General features: G+C 38.9%; 1 protein-coding gene across 2 annotated transcripts in view; it reads left to right on the forward strand.

The window, feature by feature from the left end:
• The window catches only part of Tulp4 (tubby like protein 4), a 318,210-nt gene that overhangs the window by 242,955 nt on the left and 54,474 nt on the right, over window positions 1–20,781 (forward strand). For both annotated transcript variants that reach the window (XM_023712238.1, XM_023712239.1), the window contains exons 5-7: window positions 10,091–10,271; window positions 12,926–13,060; window positions 18,885–19,051. In XM_023712238.1, the coding sequence (XP_023568006.1) occupies window positions 10,091–10,271; window positions 12,926–13,060; window positions 18,885–19,051 (483 nt within the window). The remainder of the gene's footprint in view (window positions 1–10,090; window positions 10,272–12,925; window positions 13,061–18,884; window positions 19,052–20,781) is intronic.

Consider the following 20,781-nt stretch of genomic DNA (forward strand, 5'->3'; position numbering starts at 1 on the left):
TTTTTTTTCTAGAAAAAATACTTTTTACTTCTCAAATGCAGTGTTACTACATTTATGAAAGGATATTTTCAGCTCCATTTCTTCCCTTGCTTCCCCCCCCCCCGCCTCCAAGTGTGTGTGTATGTATGTGTGTGTGTGTGCTCATGCACGTGTATGTCAGACATATTCAGATTTACTACGAAGTTTTATACTGATACGAGTTTTATTATTCCTGGAGTCTCTTCCTCAAAGAGAAGCCCAAAAAGTGGCCTTTTGCAAGCCACCTGGCCTTTCCTGCATTAGTTTCTTCCTCTGGGACAAGGTGTGTAAATGTACATTATTTCCTGCTTAGTTCCCAGGGGTTTTGTAATGGTCAGATGAGGGAACAGATCTGAACACACTTAAAAATATCTCAGTGAGAGTCTTGGAATCACTTTCTTTCTTCACCTTGAAGGATGGAGCCTGTGTATCATCTGTGAAACTCACCTCTTAGTCCCCTAATGACCAGTGTCGTGCACATTTAGTGTGACAGATGTGGGTCCCACTGGCAGTGGCACAGTGAGTGAGACTTAGCTCCTTTGGAATGCTTATGAGTGATGGAGGAGATAAGTCTGTCAGCATACCACTACTGTGCCTGGCAATGTAGAGTAGGTCACACGTGGAGGAGTAGATAAACCCTAAGCTAAATTTGTAGCAGATGTATAGCATGAGCCAGGCATGTGGCACACAGCAGAGTATAGGGTAACCACTGCACTACCTTATGCGCCACAGAATGCTTTGTGTCATTCTCATTGGTTTGAAGCAAGGCAAAAAGACTTGAAAAGCAGGGCCGTAGCCATTGCCTTGGAGCAGTGAGGCATGCTAACATACCTAGGCTTTCTTACTCTGTAGGCTACAGGTACCTGCAAGGACAGAGCCCCTGTGGCAGTGGTAGGATCTTGTAGCTCACAGCCTCAGTCTTAGTTACTGCTTTAACTTCCCAGCATGATTTACCTATAGCTGAGTCCTCTGTTGCCTTTCCAAAAAGACTTATAAGAGGGCTGGGGAAATATTTCAGAGGCATAAGCACCTACCTGGCAAGTACAGGGTCCCAAGTTCAGTCGCTGGCTCCACATGCCCTGCTGGTCCCAGAACTCTGGGCACTCCAAACCACCCTCAGAGCTGGGCATGGGTGCCCACCTGTAATCATAGCACTCAGGAGGTTGAGATAGGAGGATTACTACAAGTTTGGGATCAGCCTGGGGGCTACAAAAGTCAGCACAGGGCCAGCCCAAGCTGCTTAGTGAAACCCTGTCAAACACACACACACACACACACACACACACACACACACACCCCACACCCCACACCCTGGCTTACAAAGTAGGGAAGCATGAAATCTAAGGGCAAATTTGGCATACAGATATGTGTTACATACTCAGGCAGTCCTGTTTCAGCTGGACGTGGAAAAATAAAATTCCTTCTCCGTTTCTGCAACACTTTCATATGTTTTGCTTGATTTGAAGACTTATTAATGAAAAGAGTATGAATATGCTTAGAGTGCCAGTTTAATGTTTGTAAGCAGAAACCTGATTTGTAGGCTGGGAGTTTGACTGGGAGAGCAGCTCTAAAAGCCCCCATCAAAGCAGAGCTGCAAGGGTGACTCTCTCCCCTCCTATTTAGAGAACATCCTGGCTCAAGGTCGTTATAATAGTTTTGAAGAGAAGACCTGCCCCTTACGTCTTGAGATAGTTCAAATTTACATAGTATTTTATAGTATGCACTGTTTTATTTATTTATTTGAGGAATTGGGGATTAAACTCAGGCCCTTATTCTACTGAGCTGTTTCCCTGGCTCCCTGCACAGTTCTTTTAAGTCTAGCTGTTTTCCTGCTTTCTTCATTCTGGAGTGATAACTTATGTACCATTTTGGGAGGTGGGCTATAGACTAGTTTGAGTATAAGATCAAAATTCTGAGCCACTTCCTTGGAAAAATATACACATACACCCATGTCATACAGAATTCTGTATCTCAGTTTGCATACAATTTTAGGAACTCATTGGATTCTTATCATAGATTTTTCCCCCCCCTTCAAATCCTGATTGACTAGGTTAGTATTTTGAAATAGTCCTTCTCAGTTTAATATTACAAATATGTTGGAACATACAGAAAAGTTGAAAGACTATGCCTTCCTTAAATTCAGCAGGTAGGAGGCTGGCCAGATAGCTAAGCAGATTAAAGCTCCTGTTTAGGCAGGCTCAGGGATCAATCCCTGGCATGCTGTGCTGGCCCTACCAGCAGGGCATGCTGAGATGGCTACTGAGATTGGGCATGGTGGCACATGCCTGTAATCCCCTGTGCTTAGGAAGCTGAAACCAAGAGAATCACTGAGTCCAATCTGTGTAGTGAGACCCTGTAGATCCTATACTAAATACATAAATAATTTTTAAAAAAATAAAAATTCAACAGTTGGCATCTTGCCATATTTGTACCTCAGAAAAAATTACCATAATCAGGAAATCAAATAATGATAAATTCTGGCAAGGCAGGCAAAAATAAACACTTCTAGACTGTTGGTAAGAATGTGTATTTTTCCTCAAAAAAACTAAAACTAGAAATTCCATTTGACTCAGCTATTCCCTTTCTAGGTATCTTCCCAAAAGAGTTAAATCATATTCCTGAGATACATGCGTACCCATATTTATACAGCTCAGTTTGTAATAGTGAAGTCTTGAAAGTGGTGCATATGTCCATCAACAAATAAATGGATAAAGAAAATGTATTTACATACTGTGACATACTACTCTGTCATAAAGAAGAATGAGTCACAGGAAAATGGATACACTTTGAAACTATAATGTTAAGTGAATTAAATCAGACACACAAGCTTGAGAATCATGTTGTCTTATATGAGAAATGCAGAGTAAAAATATATAAAGCAAAATAAAAGATTAAAATCTGTCTTCCTGCTTTAACTCACATTGGACTTGATTTGTTGTTGGCACCATTTGCAAGTGCTGTGGGTTCTGCTCTTTTCACTTTGTAATCCAACTTGCATGACCGAACAGGCCTATTGTGAAGAAGTTTTATTAGTAGCTACCAAAAGAAATTACATTCATCGTATATACAAATATACTGTCCTATTTCCATTGTTGCTAAGACAAACTACCGCATACCTGAAGTTAAAAATTGTACCGATTGATACATTTTGTCAACTTGAGAAGTTTAGAAGTTTACTTAAGTCACTCAGCACACAGCCAGGATTCGTAGTTTGTAAACGTTCTCATCCTCTGCAAGAGGAGGGCATGGATATTGAGTTCTACACCCCCAGTCCTAGGATAGCTTGTTTACAATATAAGGAGAAAAGAGAGGCTGGCTAGAAGCCATAGTTGCTGCCCTTCCCTTTGCTCTTCACTGTTTTCTGCTGCCATGACCTGCAACTCTCTGCCATGTGCCACTCTGCCTGGGAGCCAGCTGAGTAGAAACAGAAACTTCTACAAACTGTGGGCTGAATAAATCCTTCCTTCCTTAATTTGGGGTGTTGGGTATTTTGTCCCAGCAATGAGTAAAATTAACTGAGAAAAAGAGTTAGCTCACAGTTTGTGGAGTTTTCAGTCTGTGAACAGGCAGGCTGGCACATAGCAGGAAAAATTCATGATAGAGGAAGCCAGTAAAACTAACACACAGAGAGAGACAAGAAGAGGGAAATGCAAGCCTTTTTCTTTCCTTTACAACAGGTTACCTGCCCCAGGGCAGCTACAGCATTCACACCCTAAACTCAGTACTGTACTTTGAATCAGTCACACACTTTAGATTCATCTACCTCTGAAAAAGCCCTCTGACTACATGGAGCTTTAGGGGGGCATCTAGACACAAACCATAACACATTGGTATATTTTTAAAAATTATGTAGCATTTTTAAATAGGAAAGGATTTGAGAGCTCATATGTTTCTTATATAGCTAGTGGCTGACATGAAACCTAGTACCCAAAGACTCAGAATGAACAACATTATTAGGTAATTTAGGATGAGCCTACCTGGCATCTGACCTGTACTCTGTATGTTTGCACAGAAAACAGAGCTTTCCCAACAGGCTGGACTGTCCACACCGAACAGACTAAGCAGAGTGCCGTATCACTGGGCATCTTTCATTCAAAAGTGCATGTTCACCCTCTGGAGCCTCTTGATAATGCCCTGGGCATTTGTATCTCACTTCAAAGACCTAGTTTAGGCTTGCATTCCAGAACCATCTCTTTCTTCCTCATTCAAAGTATATTTTATCTTTTATTTTTTTATTTTTTGTGGAACCGGGAATTGAACTCAGGCTCTTGTGTTTGCCAGGCAAGCGCTTATTCTACTAAGCTATCTCCCCAGCCCCTAAAGTATATTTTAATAAGTAGTGCTTCACATGGTATAAAACTAAATGTACCAAAGGTTACCTGATGAATAAGCTTCCTCTACTATTTCCAAGCCAATGAGTCTTCTAGAAATAGTTTAGGTAAATACATTTTTATTAGTCATGTAGCCAGACTTCCCGCCTCTAAATCCTCATGTCAGTATGTTTTAGAAGGGTATGAATAAATTTTAAAATGAGAACCTATTTGGGAGGAAATGTTCCAGTAGGCTTTAATGTTAAACCTGAAGCCCAAGGCAGATAAACCACCTTCTCTGAAACTCTTTAAACATAGGATAGTCTCTCATGTTCACAGCATGGTTTATAAGTGGTCTTTTCTGTAGTGAAGAGATACTTTCAGAACTGCATGTTTAGCCCAGAGATACAGATTTAGAAGTGATTGTTACAAAAAATGTGAAATTTCCATTTATAAAAAGATAGAAAATTTTCTGTCAGGTGAGCAATTCTGTCATTTACAGTTAGCTTGATTTCAGTAACTTTGCAAAAAGTTCAGACCTGCCCTTGAAGCACTTCTGGTGGGCTGTGTTCTGAAACAAAACGGAAAGTCTTTAGCACCATATTTTCTTTCTGCAAAAAAGGGTGGGGTGTGTGTGTGTGTCATGGCTCTCCTTTCAGACCTCTGTCCTTATAAGTGTTTCAGGGGTCTGCCATCAGTAGTGCTGTTTCTAGTAAGAATTTATCTCCAGTTTTTATCTCTTCCCTCAACTTTGAATCAGAAAAGCTGCTGAACTTGGTGGTCTATGCCTGAGATCCTAGCACTTGGATAGGCTGAGTCAGGAGGATCACCAGTTCAATTCAGCCTGAGCTACCTAGAAAGATCTTGTCTCAAGAAAAAAAAAAAAAGTTAGAAAAGCAAACAGGAAAAAACTAACTTCTTCAGGAACCAGTTCCAATGCTAGTAGTTACACATCATGATAAAAGGGGTGAATGTTTATAGGATCTTTTTTATTTAAATTTCTTAATATGGTTTTAAGAATGTAGATGAGTCTCATGTTCAGAGATAAAGGTACTGATGAGATACCACTGCTTCCAAAGCAAAATCCTTGGAATGATTTAAGATTCTCTCTTCATGTCCCTTTAGATTTGTGGCTTTGTTCATTTTAAGCAGATGATAATAATAATTGTGTTTACTGATGATAATTGTGTTTATTTAAAAATAATTGAATTGAGGACAGGGAGATGGCTCAGTAGAATAAGTGCTTCGCTGGCAAGTGCAAAGGTCGTGAGTTCAATCCCCGGTTCTGCAAAAAAAAAAAAAAAAAAAAATTGAATTGGGCTGGGGAGATAGTTCAGTAGAATAAGTGCTTCCCTGGCAAGTGCAAGATCCTGAGTTCAATTCCCGGTCCAAAAAAAAAAAAAAAAAGCTAAAAATAGCCTATGATTTATTATATTGAAATGAAATTATATGTGGATATCACAATTTTATTGTTTTTACAAGTTGCAGAGTATATTCAAAGCTGGAAACACAGAAATAGATACTTAAGCAGGTCTGGTCTGACCCATACATATCTGTCAGCTTATGGGGTCTTGGTGTATGTATCACAGAAGAAACATTGTACCTCCCCTTATTTGAAGCTTACAGACAGACCACCAGAGGAAGCAGGAAGTTTATATAGGCCATCATTGATTATGCATGAAATTGTAATGGGGATTTTTAAAAATCTGATTTCATGGTATATCAATGTTCTTTAGCTATCTGTGACATACTTGTTCTAACACAGAGAAACTTCCTCTATTATAGCTGACAACTAGACTGTGAATGCTGCTTTTCTCATTTTTTCCTGTGTTAGTAGTGGATTGTGTTCCCATGAACCTGTAGTTGGTATAGATTCAGAGTGGGGGATGTAGGGGCTGGCTTTGTTTTGGTTTTGGTTTGGATTTTGTCCTATTTTGGTGTAGTGTGATGCTGAACATTGAGAATTCATATTCAGTCTTTTATTCAGGGATTATATGTCTGTTGTTCTGTCCAGTATCTGTTTGTTCTTGAAAATGGAAATATGTGTTACTCTATGCAGAAGCATGTCCTTCCTCCCATCACAAACACTTCAGTAGGGCCGGGGAGATAGCTCAGTAGAATAAGCGCTTGCCTGGCAAAGTGTAGGGTCCTGAGTTCAATCCCCCATACCCCCCCCCAAAAAATCACTTCAGTGGACCTCACACATGATGATAGAGACATTGTGTACAAAGCTCATATGGTTCACATCTCATCTTGACTACTGTAATAAAATACCGTGGACTGGTTTAAAATGATAGACCATGTATTCTCACAGTTCTAGAGGCTGAAAAGCTTTGGACCAGGATGCTGACAATTCAGTTCCTGGTGAAGATTCCCTTTCTGCTTGCAAGTGGTATCCATTTCCCTTTTATCCTCATATGACCTTTCCTCATGGTTGTACAGAGGGAAATTATGCAAGTTTGGATATCTCTCTGTCTTACAATGTTACTAATCTCATCATGGAAGCCCCCTCCCTCATGGTATCCTTGAAACCTAATGACTTCTGAGAAGCCCCACCCCAAATACGATCAGTATGTGCTTGTGGTGCTGTGGGGTTGTAACATAAATATTTAATCCATAGCAGTCTATGTCCTCTGAAGCTTATAGGCTAACATGAGAATGAGACAGAAATTTTAAAATCACATAGTAAAGTTAGGGGAACAGTAATAAAGCTACTGATTGGAAGACTCTAGGGTGGGGAGACCTTAGAGTTTGCTTTCATACTAATGAGTTACATAAAATCTTATAACCCCTTCACCTGGCATGAAGATACTTATGAAAACATGAGCAAATGATTAATAACATGAAAAGGGGAGAAGAAAGCCTGCTCCTTCTACATCACTTAGCCTCTGGGGTTAATTTAATGTAATTAAACCTAATTTATTGGTTCTAGGGACTGAACCCAAGATTTTGCACTGAACTACATCACCAGCTCTTTTGTTTTGGGGCTTTTAGGGGGAAGAGTTGTTTGATGTTTTATTTATTTGTTTGTTTGATTGATTTTGAGACAAGTTCTCCCTAAGTTGCCAAGCTAAGCTTCAACATGACATCATCCAGCCTCAGCCTCTCAAGAGTACTAGAATTAGCATTTGGGCATCAATGTGCAGCACCATGCTAGAGATTTAACCTTTTAAAATTGTTTACTTGGGACGTGAGAGATAGCTCAGAGGCATAAGCACTTACCTGGCAAACACAAGGACCCGAGTTTGATCCTGGGCCCCACATACCATATGGGCTTGGCCCTGAATGCTCAGGCATACCTTTAGCCCAGATACAGGAGCCTACCGTGTGGCCCCAGAACCAGGTATGGTGATACATGCCTATAATCCCAGCACTCAGGAGTTTAAGCCAGAAGGATCTCTGGGAGTTTGAGATCACTCTGGGGGCTACAAAAAAGTGAATACAAGGCCAACTGAACTGCATAGTGAGACCCTGTCTCAAAAAAAAAGAAAGAAAAAAGTTTATTCACTAAAACCTAGATCATATATAAAAAAAATAGATGATGAGTGATTTATTCTAGAAAAGCTCTGTAAATCCTGTATGCTTTTTACAAGCTAAATGAAATATATCTTGTCTTGCAAATAATCTGTCAGTCATCCAGCATTTATGGTCTAAAATTGCCTTTTATCATTTATTTAAATTCATTCATTTTGCAAATATTCAGTGATTACCTATGTGTGCTCAGAAGTTCTGTCAGGTTTCAGGAATTCAGCTATGTGATCTACCTACAAGGAGCTTAACATCAAAATCTCAAGAGCAAAAGGAAACAAGGATGAAAACCTATAGATAATTGCCTTATATGTGAATTCTAGCCTTTCTAGTGAGACAGCCCTGGCTTGACCACTTCAGGGCTTTGTCAGCTTACTTGACCCCTTCTAAATTATGTCTATAAAATGGAGAAAGTTATTTGTATGGTTGCTATAATGAATTGTTGATGGATAGATAAAACCTACTAGACACAAAAAAAAAACAGAATTTTAAATTTAGATGCAAGAAACTTAAGCAGGTATCATACAAAGAAGACAATGCAGTCCTGTTTCTTTGGGTCCCAAGTTCCTATCAGAATATCCAGCTGGTAACACACTCATTTCAAATGATCTGTCCATCAGCTGTGAGATGCCTCATGTTATCCTCAGGGAAAGGACTGACCCAGGCAGTCTTCTGCCCTGAAGCTTCGCTAGTTCTGTTTGTGTGCCTGCCTGCACCCCTCCCCCAACACAAGCCTATGTGTACTCCAAGGTCAGGTAATAAAAAGAAGTTCCCATGATTGGCCCTCAGCACACTTATGCATCAGACCCAACTGAGTTGCATTCCTGTAATCCTAGTTCCTGTTACTTTGATAATTAATGCAAGAAAATTTTTAGCATCATATATAAGCACAAAGCAAGCATACAGTGAATATATTAATCCCATCCATACATCATTAAAAAATTGTTAGCTAATTAATTAGCACTTTCAGTATGCATTAGAGATAAAACTACTAGGCTGGGGATATAGCTCAGCAGCAGAAGTGCTTGCCTGGCAAATGCAGAGTACCAAGTTCAATCCCTGGCAATGTAAAATCAGTCAGTCAATCAGTCAGTGTACTTCAGGAGCATCTTGATTTCCAAATATGGTTAGATGGCATGCTTACATTCTCTTTTTTTTCCCCCATAATTTTATTGAGAAACAAATAGCAATGAGACAGTTTCAAATCAAATTAGTAGGACAGTTTCAGTAATTAACACATTGCATACATTCTTCCTAGTGGTTAATTGCTGTACAAGATGCGGACTTGATATCCTATTTACAAACACTATTAGAACAAATCGCTCTATTCATTACGAGAATGTAACTATATATCTATCCTAACCATTTTGAATACACAGATACAAAATGGACATTCATCTGTATCCCCTTTTTTTGTTAAGTTCCATCATTTAAATATTATAGGTGTGTAAACTCAGTAAAATATCCTAAAAGAGTTCAGTAGTCCATAATAGTATTGGGTCTTCCACTTGACTGGCAATGTCAGAAATTGTTGACCTGAGTCCCCTACAGCTCAACATAACACCATGGCTTTACTTCTTATACTTCGTTTTTATACTTTTCTGCTGGATGGTTAAGAGCAAGGTATAGTGGGACCTATGCAACAAGAGTTTACATTCTCTTTAGTCAAATATAAACATATTCTTCTAGATTTAAGAAAATCACACCAACAAATCTCTGCTGTGTCATTTTTCAGAAAAGTGAAATAATGTTATCTTGATCCCTGTTGAACCAAAAAATTTAAAAACTACAAAAACGAAGATTTTGTAGGTATAATTTACAAATGTCCTTACAGCATAATATAGTCATTATTTTTTCAGTTACATATCAATGTTAGAAGTGTTCACTGGGTATAGTTGTGCACACCTGTAATCCCAGCACATGGCAAGAGGATTACAGGGAGTTTGAGGCCAGCATGGGCTACATAGTGAACTCAAGGCCAACCTGAAATACACAGCAAGACTCTGTCTCAAAAAAAAAAAAGTAAAAATAATCTAAAATTCTTGGACCAATGGCTAAACTTCTGCTTAATGTTTTGTGTCATCTCTCAGTAACTTTTAACTGTCTTTTTATCCTTGTTTTTTTTAGTTCTAAATATATTTGTCCTCCTAAAACAAATTGAGGCAGCAAGGCTTGCCAGAAACCATAGCACTTCCTCTTACTCAGTCAAGGGTCCTGGTCCTCCTCGGTTGCAGGTGCTGTTTGGCACGGCTGACGGGCAGGTGATTGTCATGGACTGCCACGGCAGGATGCTGGCCCATGTCCTCCTGCACCAGTTCGACGGAATCCTCAGCATGTCCTGGAACTATCCTATCTTCCTGGTGGAAGACAGCAGCGAGAGTGACACAGACTCAGATGACTATTCCCCTCCCCAAGGTACCCAGCTCTCTGGCCCCTCACTTTCCTTGTCATTTAAAATAAGGAAATACAAGAATACTGAAAAACAAATCAGTTTGGAGAAGGAAGAATAAGGGTCCTCATAGCCACTTACTAGGAAGAGTTCTGGAACTGAAATGTAAGGCACAGCTAATTTAATCTTGTTTCTTAATGTGACTCTTCTTTGCTATTTCTTTCCTCCACATCACTGGTGGAGTTGATTATGCTTCATGGGCTTAGACTTTCCTAGATATAAAATGAGACATACAGCTCTTCCTTTGTCCCCATGATATTGTATGGCCCTGCTGCTTAGCAAGAAAAAAAGAGTTGGACCAGGGAGATAGCTCAGTGTTCTAAATGCCTGTCTGGCAAGCACAAAGACTTGTGTTTGATCCCTGGTACCACTTGCGGTGCTGGCCCTGTGCTAAGCCAGCCACCAAAACCAGGTGGGGTGGCACATGCCTGTAATGCCAGCACTGGGAAGGCTAAGACAGGAGGATCACTACAAGTCTGAGCTGTGTAGCGAGACCCTGTACCAGATAGATTTTTTTAAAAAGAAGAGGAGAGCTAAAGATGAAAACAATAGCTAAATCCTAATGGTATTAAAGCCTATAGCTTTAGTTTCATGAGAAAGGGATTAATTTTGCCCACCAAAGACTAGCACCTGGGACTGATACCTCATCCCCTTGTCTGTTCTCCTGACTCAGGCAGAAGGTTTTCCTCTCCTTGGGACGGAAGATTCCATCACCCCTTTATAAACTTCATTATGGTGTTAGATACTGCTGGTAGGGATCATTTCAAACATCAACCTCCTTTACAACCAGCAGTGTGTTTCATCTCTCAAATAACAGACATACCCATCTACTCCCACTCCCTGTCCTCCTTTCCCACCCCCACCCTCCAAAAGGTAGAGGAAACCCATTGATACCAAGCTAGCCATTGTCAGGGCTTTGCATTGGCCCTTCTACAGTATTCTTCCCTTGCTCCCACCTCTTCAGTTTTAGAAAAATTTATCTTAATATTTGTAAAGGAATGGCTCCTGGGTTAGAAGTGGTCCCATCATTGTAGGCTCCTGTCCTTTGTCAGCATAGCCATGCTTCTGCTGCTCTGTGCCCCTGAGTTGAAGGGCATGTACGTGACAATTGTGGGCTTTCTTTGTTGTCATGGGACATAGCATCCTGGTTCAGGGCTGGTGTCCCCCACCACAATCAATATCTGTCTTCATCTTTCCCTTTTCTCTCATTACAGAGTAAGATAATATATTATACTTGGTAATGACATACACATGTGGTTGTACAAAGGTATGGTTCCCACAAGGAAAAAAAAAAAAGATTAGCAGTAAAGAGAGTTTCTAATATAAGTCAACTTGTGAGGTAATTATCCCTTTCCTTAGTGAACAGTAGTCTTGAATGAAGTACTGGTCATATTTCAACACCTTCAGTAATAAAGCCAATATCTTTATAATATGACTCAGTGTATTTTAAAACAGAACTACTCTGTAGTAAGTTGAATCCGGATTTACTCATGTGTGTTTTATTACTAGGAAAAACAAGGATTAGCAACTAAATTTACAGAACAAGTCTAGAGTTGATCAAAAACAACCATCAGTACTAATATTTGTGTAACCAGTTGCCCTTCTCAGAGTAAGTGAGGTGCTTTAGATGACTGATACTTACCTTTCAGTTGTACTGATATTCTTGGTGGCCTACAGAATTTGAGCAGAGAGGAAAGTGCAATGTATTATCTTAGTGTAAAGCAAGAATGGGATTGGGGTTTTCCTATGAGTATCAGGTAGATCACCCTGGATGGCTGCTGGAGGTAAGCTGAACATGGTTGTAACACCTACATGAATCTTCTGAAGGAGCCTTGACTCACAAGGTGTGTAGAGTGACTTTTACTTTCTCAGTATATGGAAGAGCCAGTCCACAGCCCATTGTGCATGAGTACTCCTTTGGAAGGTGGATTGTCTTTTAACATTGCCCATGTATTGTGGAGGTAGCAAAGTGCTTTATGGTCTACATCCAACTTCAGCTTTCTGCAGATATGATGCCTATAGTGGTAAAAACTTAAAAGAAGGAACTGATGGTGGCTGCTATGCTGCTTATTGCCTGTAACAGGGAAAGAGCATTTAGTGTTGAAAGCAACTTTTTTGTGTGTGTTGGATCAGAATTAAGCTGACATCCTACTATCCTTGAGTGTTACATGATGATAGTTTGGGTTTATTTATTTATTTTATTTATTTTTGGCGGAACCAGGGATTGAACTCAGGCCCTTGCCAGGCAAGCTTTTATTCTGCTGAGTTATCTTCCTGGCCCCAAATAGTTTGGGTTTATGCATAATTAGAAACTCAATATGTTAACATATAAGTTAATAAACTTTTCATACTGTTCTCACCACCCCATACACAGTTGCTTCTGGAGAGTCATATTCCGTGTCCTGCTCCTCATTCTAGAGGTTTGTGTTAGTGGTCCACTGATGGCTTATGTGACTCCCAGGTGGTGCAGATTGCTACTTCATTTGGTCAAATCCAATCCAGAATGGGATCTACATTATCAAACAGTTTCTAAGGCATAATACTAAAGTGTGGCATTGGGCACCTGGATTGGGCTTTGTTCTTATTGCCATCTCTTTACTTTGTGCTTGTGTTTCCACAGATGGTCCTGCAGCATATCCCATCCCAGTACAGAACATCAAGCCTCTGCTCACTGTCAGCTTCACCTCAGGAGATATCAGCTTAATGAACAACTATGATGACCTGTCTCCCACTGTCATCCGCTCAGGGCTGAAAGGTACAAAATGCTGCTACGCTGCAGTTCCACAGATCAGCCCTATAAATGTTTATCTTCTGGGCTAGTGCTAAACACCCAGTACTTACTGATTCTTGTCCTCTGCAGTGACCTCTTTGAGCTTAATGGAGTCTGTTAATGAACATTTTTCCCTTTAGCTTACCTGCTTATCCAAAAAGTCTGTAGCTTGGTCTGTAGCCCTGCCTGACCCACCCCTGGGGCATGCTGAGATGATGACTGAGACTGGGCGTGATGAAGCATGCCTGTAATCCCAACGCAGATTGGAACACTTGGTCCTCCTGCCTCAGCCTCAGAAAGTCCTAGGATTACAAGCAGGCACCACTATACCCAGTTTACACTTTACTTTTATTCTGCTTTGAGTATATAACTTTGTACTCTCCCAAGTCACATTTTATTGTAGCAGTATTTCTAGCACATTCTATCAAATGTGTGATATAGGAACAGGAACACACTGGAGAAGTAACCCAAGTAGCCCTTCCAAATGTGAAAAATTTTAAACTTGAATTGTTACTCTAAAATTCAGCCAAATTGAACATTCCAGTCAATGCCTAACTAGAAATCTAAATCTACTCTTAAAATGTTTTTAATTTTTTCTGGAGGGGAGATGATTTTTATACTGTCTTCCTAATTTCAGAAAATTAGGTTAAGTGAACAATACCCATTCAGTAGACTCGTTATGCAGGTACTTTACCTTGTTCTGCATATCACAGTATTTGAAGATTTAGTCTTACACGTGATATGAACAGCAGTAACTTTTGTTTTTAAAATTTATTTTTGTATCCACTGTCTTACAAACTATATTTAATAAATGCTGGGAAGAGAGGAGCAGAAATGCCATCAAAGAAGGTCCTAGTCATCTATCCTATTGTAGGTTAACTGGCCAGTTGTCTCATGAGGAAGACCAAAAAGATCTCTGTTCACCTTGGTCTTTCTCTCTGTCTCCCAAGAACTTTTCTTGTGACTCGTGATGCCTTTTATCACCAGTAGTATAATTTATGTCACATACATTACTTAGAATTCTAACTCACTCCTCCCCATAACCAGCCACCTTCTATACAACCTATCTCCTTGGTTTTCACTGCAGATGTTATTGAGCAGGGCAATTCAGGAAGGCAACTCTGGTTTTGCTTTGTAGCTGATGATGAGAACATTGTACTTATGGAAGAAGGCTGCTGAGTAACTTAGCCTTGGGGATGTCTGCTCATCATAAAAGCAGCAGTGAGTTAGTTTATGGCTTTGAGTTTATGGAACTTTGATGTGACTTTTATATTTTTTCTTGGGGAAAAATAAATCCTTTATAAGATCTGATCCTTTGACCAAGCCAGAACATCTGTCAGTAATAGAGCCTCTTCAGTCTCATTTTGTCCCATGTCTTGAAATGAAAGCACTCAAATCTACAGGCTTTGTTTCTTTGTTTAAAATTTCTCCTTTTATTCATTTCACCAACACTGAAAAAATCTGGAGTATGTGTGTTGATTTGGTTTGGTTTTTGAGGCAATCTCTCTGTATAATCCAGGCTGGCCTTGAATTTGCAGTCTGCCTGCCTCAGCCTTCCAAATCCTGGGATTATAGGGGTGTATGAACACATCCGGTTTTCAAGCCAGAATTTTTGAGGTAAGGTGGTTTCAGCCAGTGATTTTGTGACTCCTGTTACTGGGCCTGATGTAGGTTTGTCCTCATTTAATGTGTGCTCTTTTTCAGTCCATACCCAAAGCGTCTTACCATAACACATTTTGCTAATTGTTCCTCCTTGCTGTCTTACTCCACATAAACATGTGTATGGGCATATACACAGGCAAAAAAAAAAGCATACTTAGTGACTAATAAAAACGTGACTTGTTAACAGTGGAGACTAGGTTAACTTCATATTCCCACATCATGGGTGTAGTCAGTATACTATCTGATAAGAGCACCACTTTTTTCCTGGGAAACATGGCCACCTGTTTTTTAGCTAGTGCTAACACCACAAAAAACAAAACAAACAAAAAAAAAAAACAACAACAACAAAAAACCCTGCTTGTTAATAGTAAAGAACCCAACTTTTCTATTTTTGACCACATAATGAAGATTTGACCCTCTGGACATTTACCAAACAATCTGTAAGACCTTCTGGCCAATGCAGATTTTCTTTGTAAAATGTTTAGGGTGCTCAGGTCAGAGGTGGTGGTGTACACCTATAATCCCAGTACTTGGGAGGCTGAGATAAGCAGCCAGCCTAAGCTACACAATGAGATTTGGTCAATAATCATAATCATCATCATCATCTACACTCAGAGTCATTGAGAGAAAATAGGTGATTCTAGAGGATGGACCATCCGGATCAATCACCTAGAATGCTTTGGACCTCCCAAATAATCCCAAGGTGGGGGGAAGCATTAGATAGAGATGGTATTGTTTAGCTTTTCCATCACTGGGGGGGGAGGGGAACCTGATACTTGCCTCTTAAAGAAATAGAGGTTATTTGCTTCAGTTTTAGAGGGTCCTCCTGGCTTGGTTACCTGGTTCCCAGGGGGAAATAGCATGGCAGAAAGCCCAGGTAAGGAAAGCTGCAACCTATGGCAGCCAGAAGGCACATAAATAGCCAGAAGAAGAGATGTACCTACCAAAGGTGCTCTCAGTGGCTCACCTGCAACTGGACTCCACCTTCTAACAGTATATCCAACTAGAAATATAGAGGCCTGTGATCCAGTTACTTTCGAAAAGTCCCACCTCTGAACACATGAAATTGGGAAGGTATGTGTGTGGAGGGGGATTAGATATAAACCAGAATAGAGATGCACTATGCCAATAACTACATAGTGTGATAGGAAGATTACCAAATAAAGCATTTCTTTGTTTCTTCTTGGTTGTATCCCTGAATAAAATCTTTAGGAATTTAAGCAAAGTTATTTCAGAAAGCATGCATAGAGATTAAAGATTTTTTTAAAAAAAAACTATGACATAGTTTACAAAGTTTCTGATTACATCTAGGCTGATTTATCCTCTTCTTCATCCTAGTGATATCTGAAAACTGTTTGCTTTTATTTTGATTTTCCTACTAATTTATGACTTTTAAACCCTGGCCATAGGAACTCAGTTCCTGTGAGTACTCACTACCTTTGATCAACACTGGACAATTCTAAATTATTCTTTCTTAGTACTGCTCCCAAGTTCCTTTTGTAAGAGTCTTAAGCCACAACCCATTCCCTGGCAATTGGGGTGGCTATCATGTTGACCAAGAATGGTCAGTACTGAATGATAGAGGGGCCCACATCTGTTGCTCATCCCTTGATGCTGTTGATTCTATAATTAGTAGAACAAAAATTGCAGTATTAATATGTAATCTATTCCTTGTAAAAGAAAGACTTGCCTTTGTGGTTGACAGCTGTCTCAGTATGACTTTTGCTGGCACATATTTGGACTCATTCTTGCCTGAACCAGACAGTACCTGTGCATGTTGGGTGTGTGTGCAGGCCAGTGGGGCAGGACAGCAGCTTACTTTCTACCTTTCAAAACTACTTTCTAACAATTCAAACATTATTTTAAAGAAAACAATATATAAGCGAGGCATGGTAGCACACAACATAAACACAGTATTCTGTGAGGCTGAGGCATGAGGATCACAGGTATGAGCCCAGACTGGGAAACTTAACCTAGTAAGACCCTGTCTCAAGATAAAGGTGTTTAGGGTAGTGGTACATGTCTGTAAGCCCAGCCGTCCATAAAGCTGAAGCAAGGGTCTTAGCAAGGCTGTCTCAAAAAGAAAGAAAAATGCGGGGATGTCCCTCAATGTGAAGAACAAATATACATACAAAGGCCCTGAGCTTCAATCCTCAGTACCGACAAAAAAATTAATGTTCTAATCATTATATATACTCACTTGCAAGTCATAGGAGGAGAACTGAGCATTTAGTGCTTGGAAATGGCAGCACTAAAGATATGATATGCCATGCTTTCTACTATATTGCAGCAACATCCCTATCTAGGAACTCTTAGATTGTCTTCATTGTTATCACTTTGATAGTTATTATTCATTGCTGCTTCTTTTGGTTTTCTTGTGTGCCCAGCACCGCCATCCAGAGAAAATCATTTCAGTTTTGTAATCAGGACCAGGCTTTTCTGTAGACTAGATCTGGCATTAAATATGCCAGATCATGTGTTAGTGTATACATAAATCTTCCAGCTTCCCCTTCCATCTTCAAAATCTTCAATAAGACATGAGAACATTGATTTAATTCTTTGAGTTATTCTTTTATTTTCTGATTTTTATTTGACTTCATTCATTTAAAAAATTTATAATACTTTCAGAATCTAGACGAATAGAAGTTTTTCACTCTACATTTGTGTATAACTGCTTCAATTCAGCCCTCTATCTCATGTTTCTGCTATGGCTGAGTTTATGAGAAAGCCCTGAACTGGGGACCATCTTGTCTCAGGGAATCCTCTCCAGTTTTGATGGAAAGTAGAAGAATATCAGTGACTTCAGACTGCACTAGTATTAGCACTAGAATCAATTCTATACATGAAGTAAAGGGGCATATTATGGTCATTTGTGATTGGATAGAGCATAAAATTAGCTCTATTGGATAGAGCTAATGGATTCTAGCCCTAAGTCTAAAATATGAACTGGTCATAGCAGAGCACCTTCTTTAAATTCAGACCAATCTCTGCAAAGTAAGCTGGCTGCTTAGATCTAGATTTTAGAACTCTATTACTCTGTATGAGACAGATTGTAACTTCAGAGTCATAAGAAAGAGAAAAACAATTACTGTGGATCTTATTAATACTATTACTTTAAAAAAAAAAAAAAGCCAGCCAAATAGGGCAAACAATTAAACAGAGGAGAATAAGAGGTTAAAAAAAAAAAAAAAAAAAAAGCCAGCAAGAACTGAGTAATGACATTGGGATAAGAAAAACCATTAGCAGCAAATAGGCAGTTAGTGGTTTGTAGGTGGGCAGTGCATCTTCACTGTGAACATTTCTTTAACAAATATTACACCTAGCAGGAATATTTGTCTTTTCTAATGATGTTTCCAATGATGATGTACTGTAATGTCAAGTATCAAATTAAACTCAGGGCCTTTATATGTATAGATGTCCTGTATCTGAATTTTATCTGCGTGGTAGTGCCCAGATATCAAATGAATAAATTTGGGCTTTGCCTTTTACTTTAACTTGACTTTTTTTTTTTTTAAACTTGGCTTATTAACTTTTTACTTTGAACATTTTAAAACTCAACTTTCTGTGAGAGTGGAGAATACAGCACTAATATGACATGACATACAGTCATAGGTTTTATTATTTAACTTGCTTTTAAAACAAAGTTCTATACCTTATGATAGAAACAATAGTATTAGAGATTGATATTTAATACGCCAGCTTTCTGAGCTGGGGATATAGCTCAATGGCATAAACACCTGCCTGGCAAGCGCAAGCTCCCAAGTTGAATTCCTGGTACCAAAAAGGATACTTTCCCCCTTTTTTCCTTCCTTTTCTTTCTCTTATTCTTCACAGTGACATTTCACTGTGCTGCCCAGGCTGTCTCAAACTTGCAATCTTTCTGTCTTAGCCACCCAGGTAGCTGGAATTACGGGTATGTACCTCAGGGCCTCTCTTTAACAAACCAACTTTCTTATGCCTGCGTTTCTCCCTCAGTTATGTTTCCGGGGAATTGCAGTCCCCAGTCGTGTCTTCAGAGATATGGATCATTGTTTCTTCCTAAGAGAGAAGGGAAGAGCCACTATATTTTTTGCTATGTCTCCACAGTTGGAATTTCTGAAGACTCATAATGGTATGTTCCCATGCTTATTGTTCTGTGTGGTTTCAGAGGTGGTGGCCCAGTGGTGCACACAGGGAGACTTACTGGCAGTTGCTGGGATGGAGCGGCAGACCCAACTCAGTGAGCTCCCCAATGGACCACTTCTGAAGAGTGCTATGGTGAAGTTCTATAATGTTAGAGGAGAGCACATCTTCACACTGGACACACTTGTGCAGGTAAGTACACTGTTACTGTGTGTCTGGTTCTGATAAATATTCATGAATTGCTTATGCTCATTGTAATTATTTTTGAAAGGTTTTTTGTTTTTGTTTCTTTTTTAACTTGAATTGTGGTATGTAAACCAAGGGAAATAGGAAAAAAATAGAAAAAAAAAAAAAAAAAGCAAATTTTGCCTTTTAACCAGACTGCTTTATTCATTTCTTTGTCACATAAGTGATAGTGAATAAACCAAGTGAGTAGATGTTGACCAGAAGAAATCAGACACTTTTAAAAGTAAACACTGAATGTTTACTTGTAAGGAAGATAAAATGGCTGTCATGAGTTCTTAACTAAGAACTCATATAACCAAAGGCAGATGGATTAACAAGAGAAAAACATGTTTAATAACATATATACCTCTTGTATATTATAGGAAATAACCCAGAGAAATGTAAATCTTTAGATATCCTAGAGTTGTCTTAGACCTCAGACTCAAATATTTTAGGTTCCTCTTCCCCAGTCTATAGCCACCACCATTTTACTTTCTTTCTGTGAGATTAGCTTAAAACACCTCATGTAAGTATATTGACTGGCTTATTTGTCTTAGTATAATGTCCTCATTGTTTATGAATGTTGTAGTATGTGCCAGAATTTATTCCTTTTAAAGACTGAATAATATTCCATTGTATGAATAGAGAACAATTTGTTTACCCTTTCATGCATTTATAGACATTTGGATTGCTTCAAGGTTTTGGTTATTAAAAATAATTTTCCTTATGTATCTGTATATACAAAATAGGATAGATATATAGCTACTTTCTCTTAACTCAGTGAGAAAGATTTGTACTAATAGTGTTTGGACAGGATATCATGTCTGCATCTTGTACTATGAATAACTACTATGAAGATAAAAATATGCAATATATTAACTATTGTAACTGTCCTACTAACCTGTTTTGAAACTGCATCATTGCTATTTGTTTCTCAATAAAATTAATTAGAAAAAAAAGAATACTGTTCCTCTAAACAAACACCACTTTGAGAACCTTCTTTTAATTCCTTTGGGTATGTACCCACAAGTAGAATCTTCAGTTTTTTTGATGATCTGCGGTACTGTTTTCCACAGTAGCCACATCATTTTACATTCCTGCCAACACTGTACAAGGATTCTAGTTTTCTGTGTCCTTTCCAATACTTGTTAATAGTAAACATCTTATTGTATGTGAGTTGATACCTCCTTATGGTTCTCATTTACATTTCCCTGATGATTAGTATACTGAACATCTTTTATGTTTTTACTGGCCATTTGTATATCTGTAGAGAAATGTCTGTTGAAGTAGTTCATCCCTTTTTTGTCCACTTAATATGTTATTTGTTATTGTTGAGTTGCAGGATTTAAATATGTCTTTGATAATGTAATCTCTTTTGGGCAAATAAGCTTGATTGTTGAAGCATTTAGGAAATACTTTGAAAGGCTATTTACTATCTGGGTGGTGGCTGAACTTTACTAAAGTTGTAATATTTAAAAACTGAACAAGGAAGGCACACTTAATGCCTCCTCGGAGGTTGGAAACCAATTAGGAAAGACATAATAATCACACATAAATGCTTTAGATTTTAACATTGAACTGTACACTAGGTGTTGTAACTTTGAACAAAGGAGTTTTACTAAGACTTGCTTTTTATAGGTACTTTTCCAGCTTTGCCTGGTTCCTTTTACCTCAGTGAGAAATTCTTATGCAATTTC

This window comes from Octodon degus, unplaced genomic scaffold (genome assembly GCF_000260255.1).
Source record: "Octodon degus isolate 3935 unplaced genomic scaffold, OctDeg1.0 scaffold00024, whole genome shotgun sequence".
NCBI lineage: Eukaryota > Metazoa > Chordata > Mammalia > Rodentia > Octodontidae > Octodon > Octodon degus.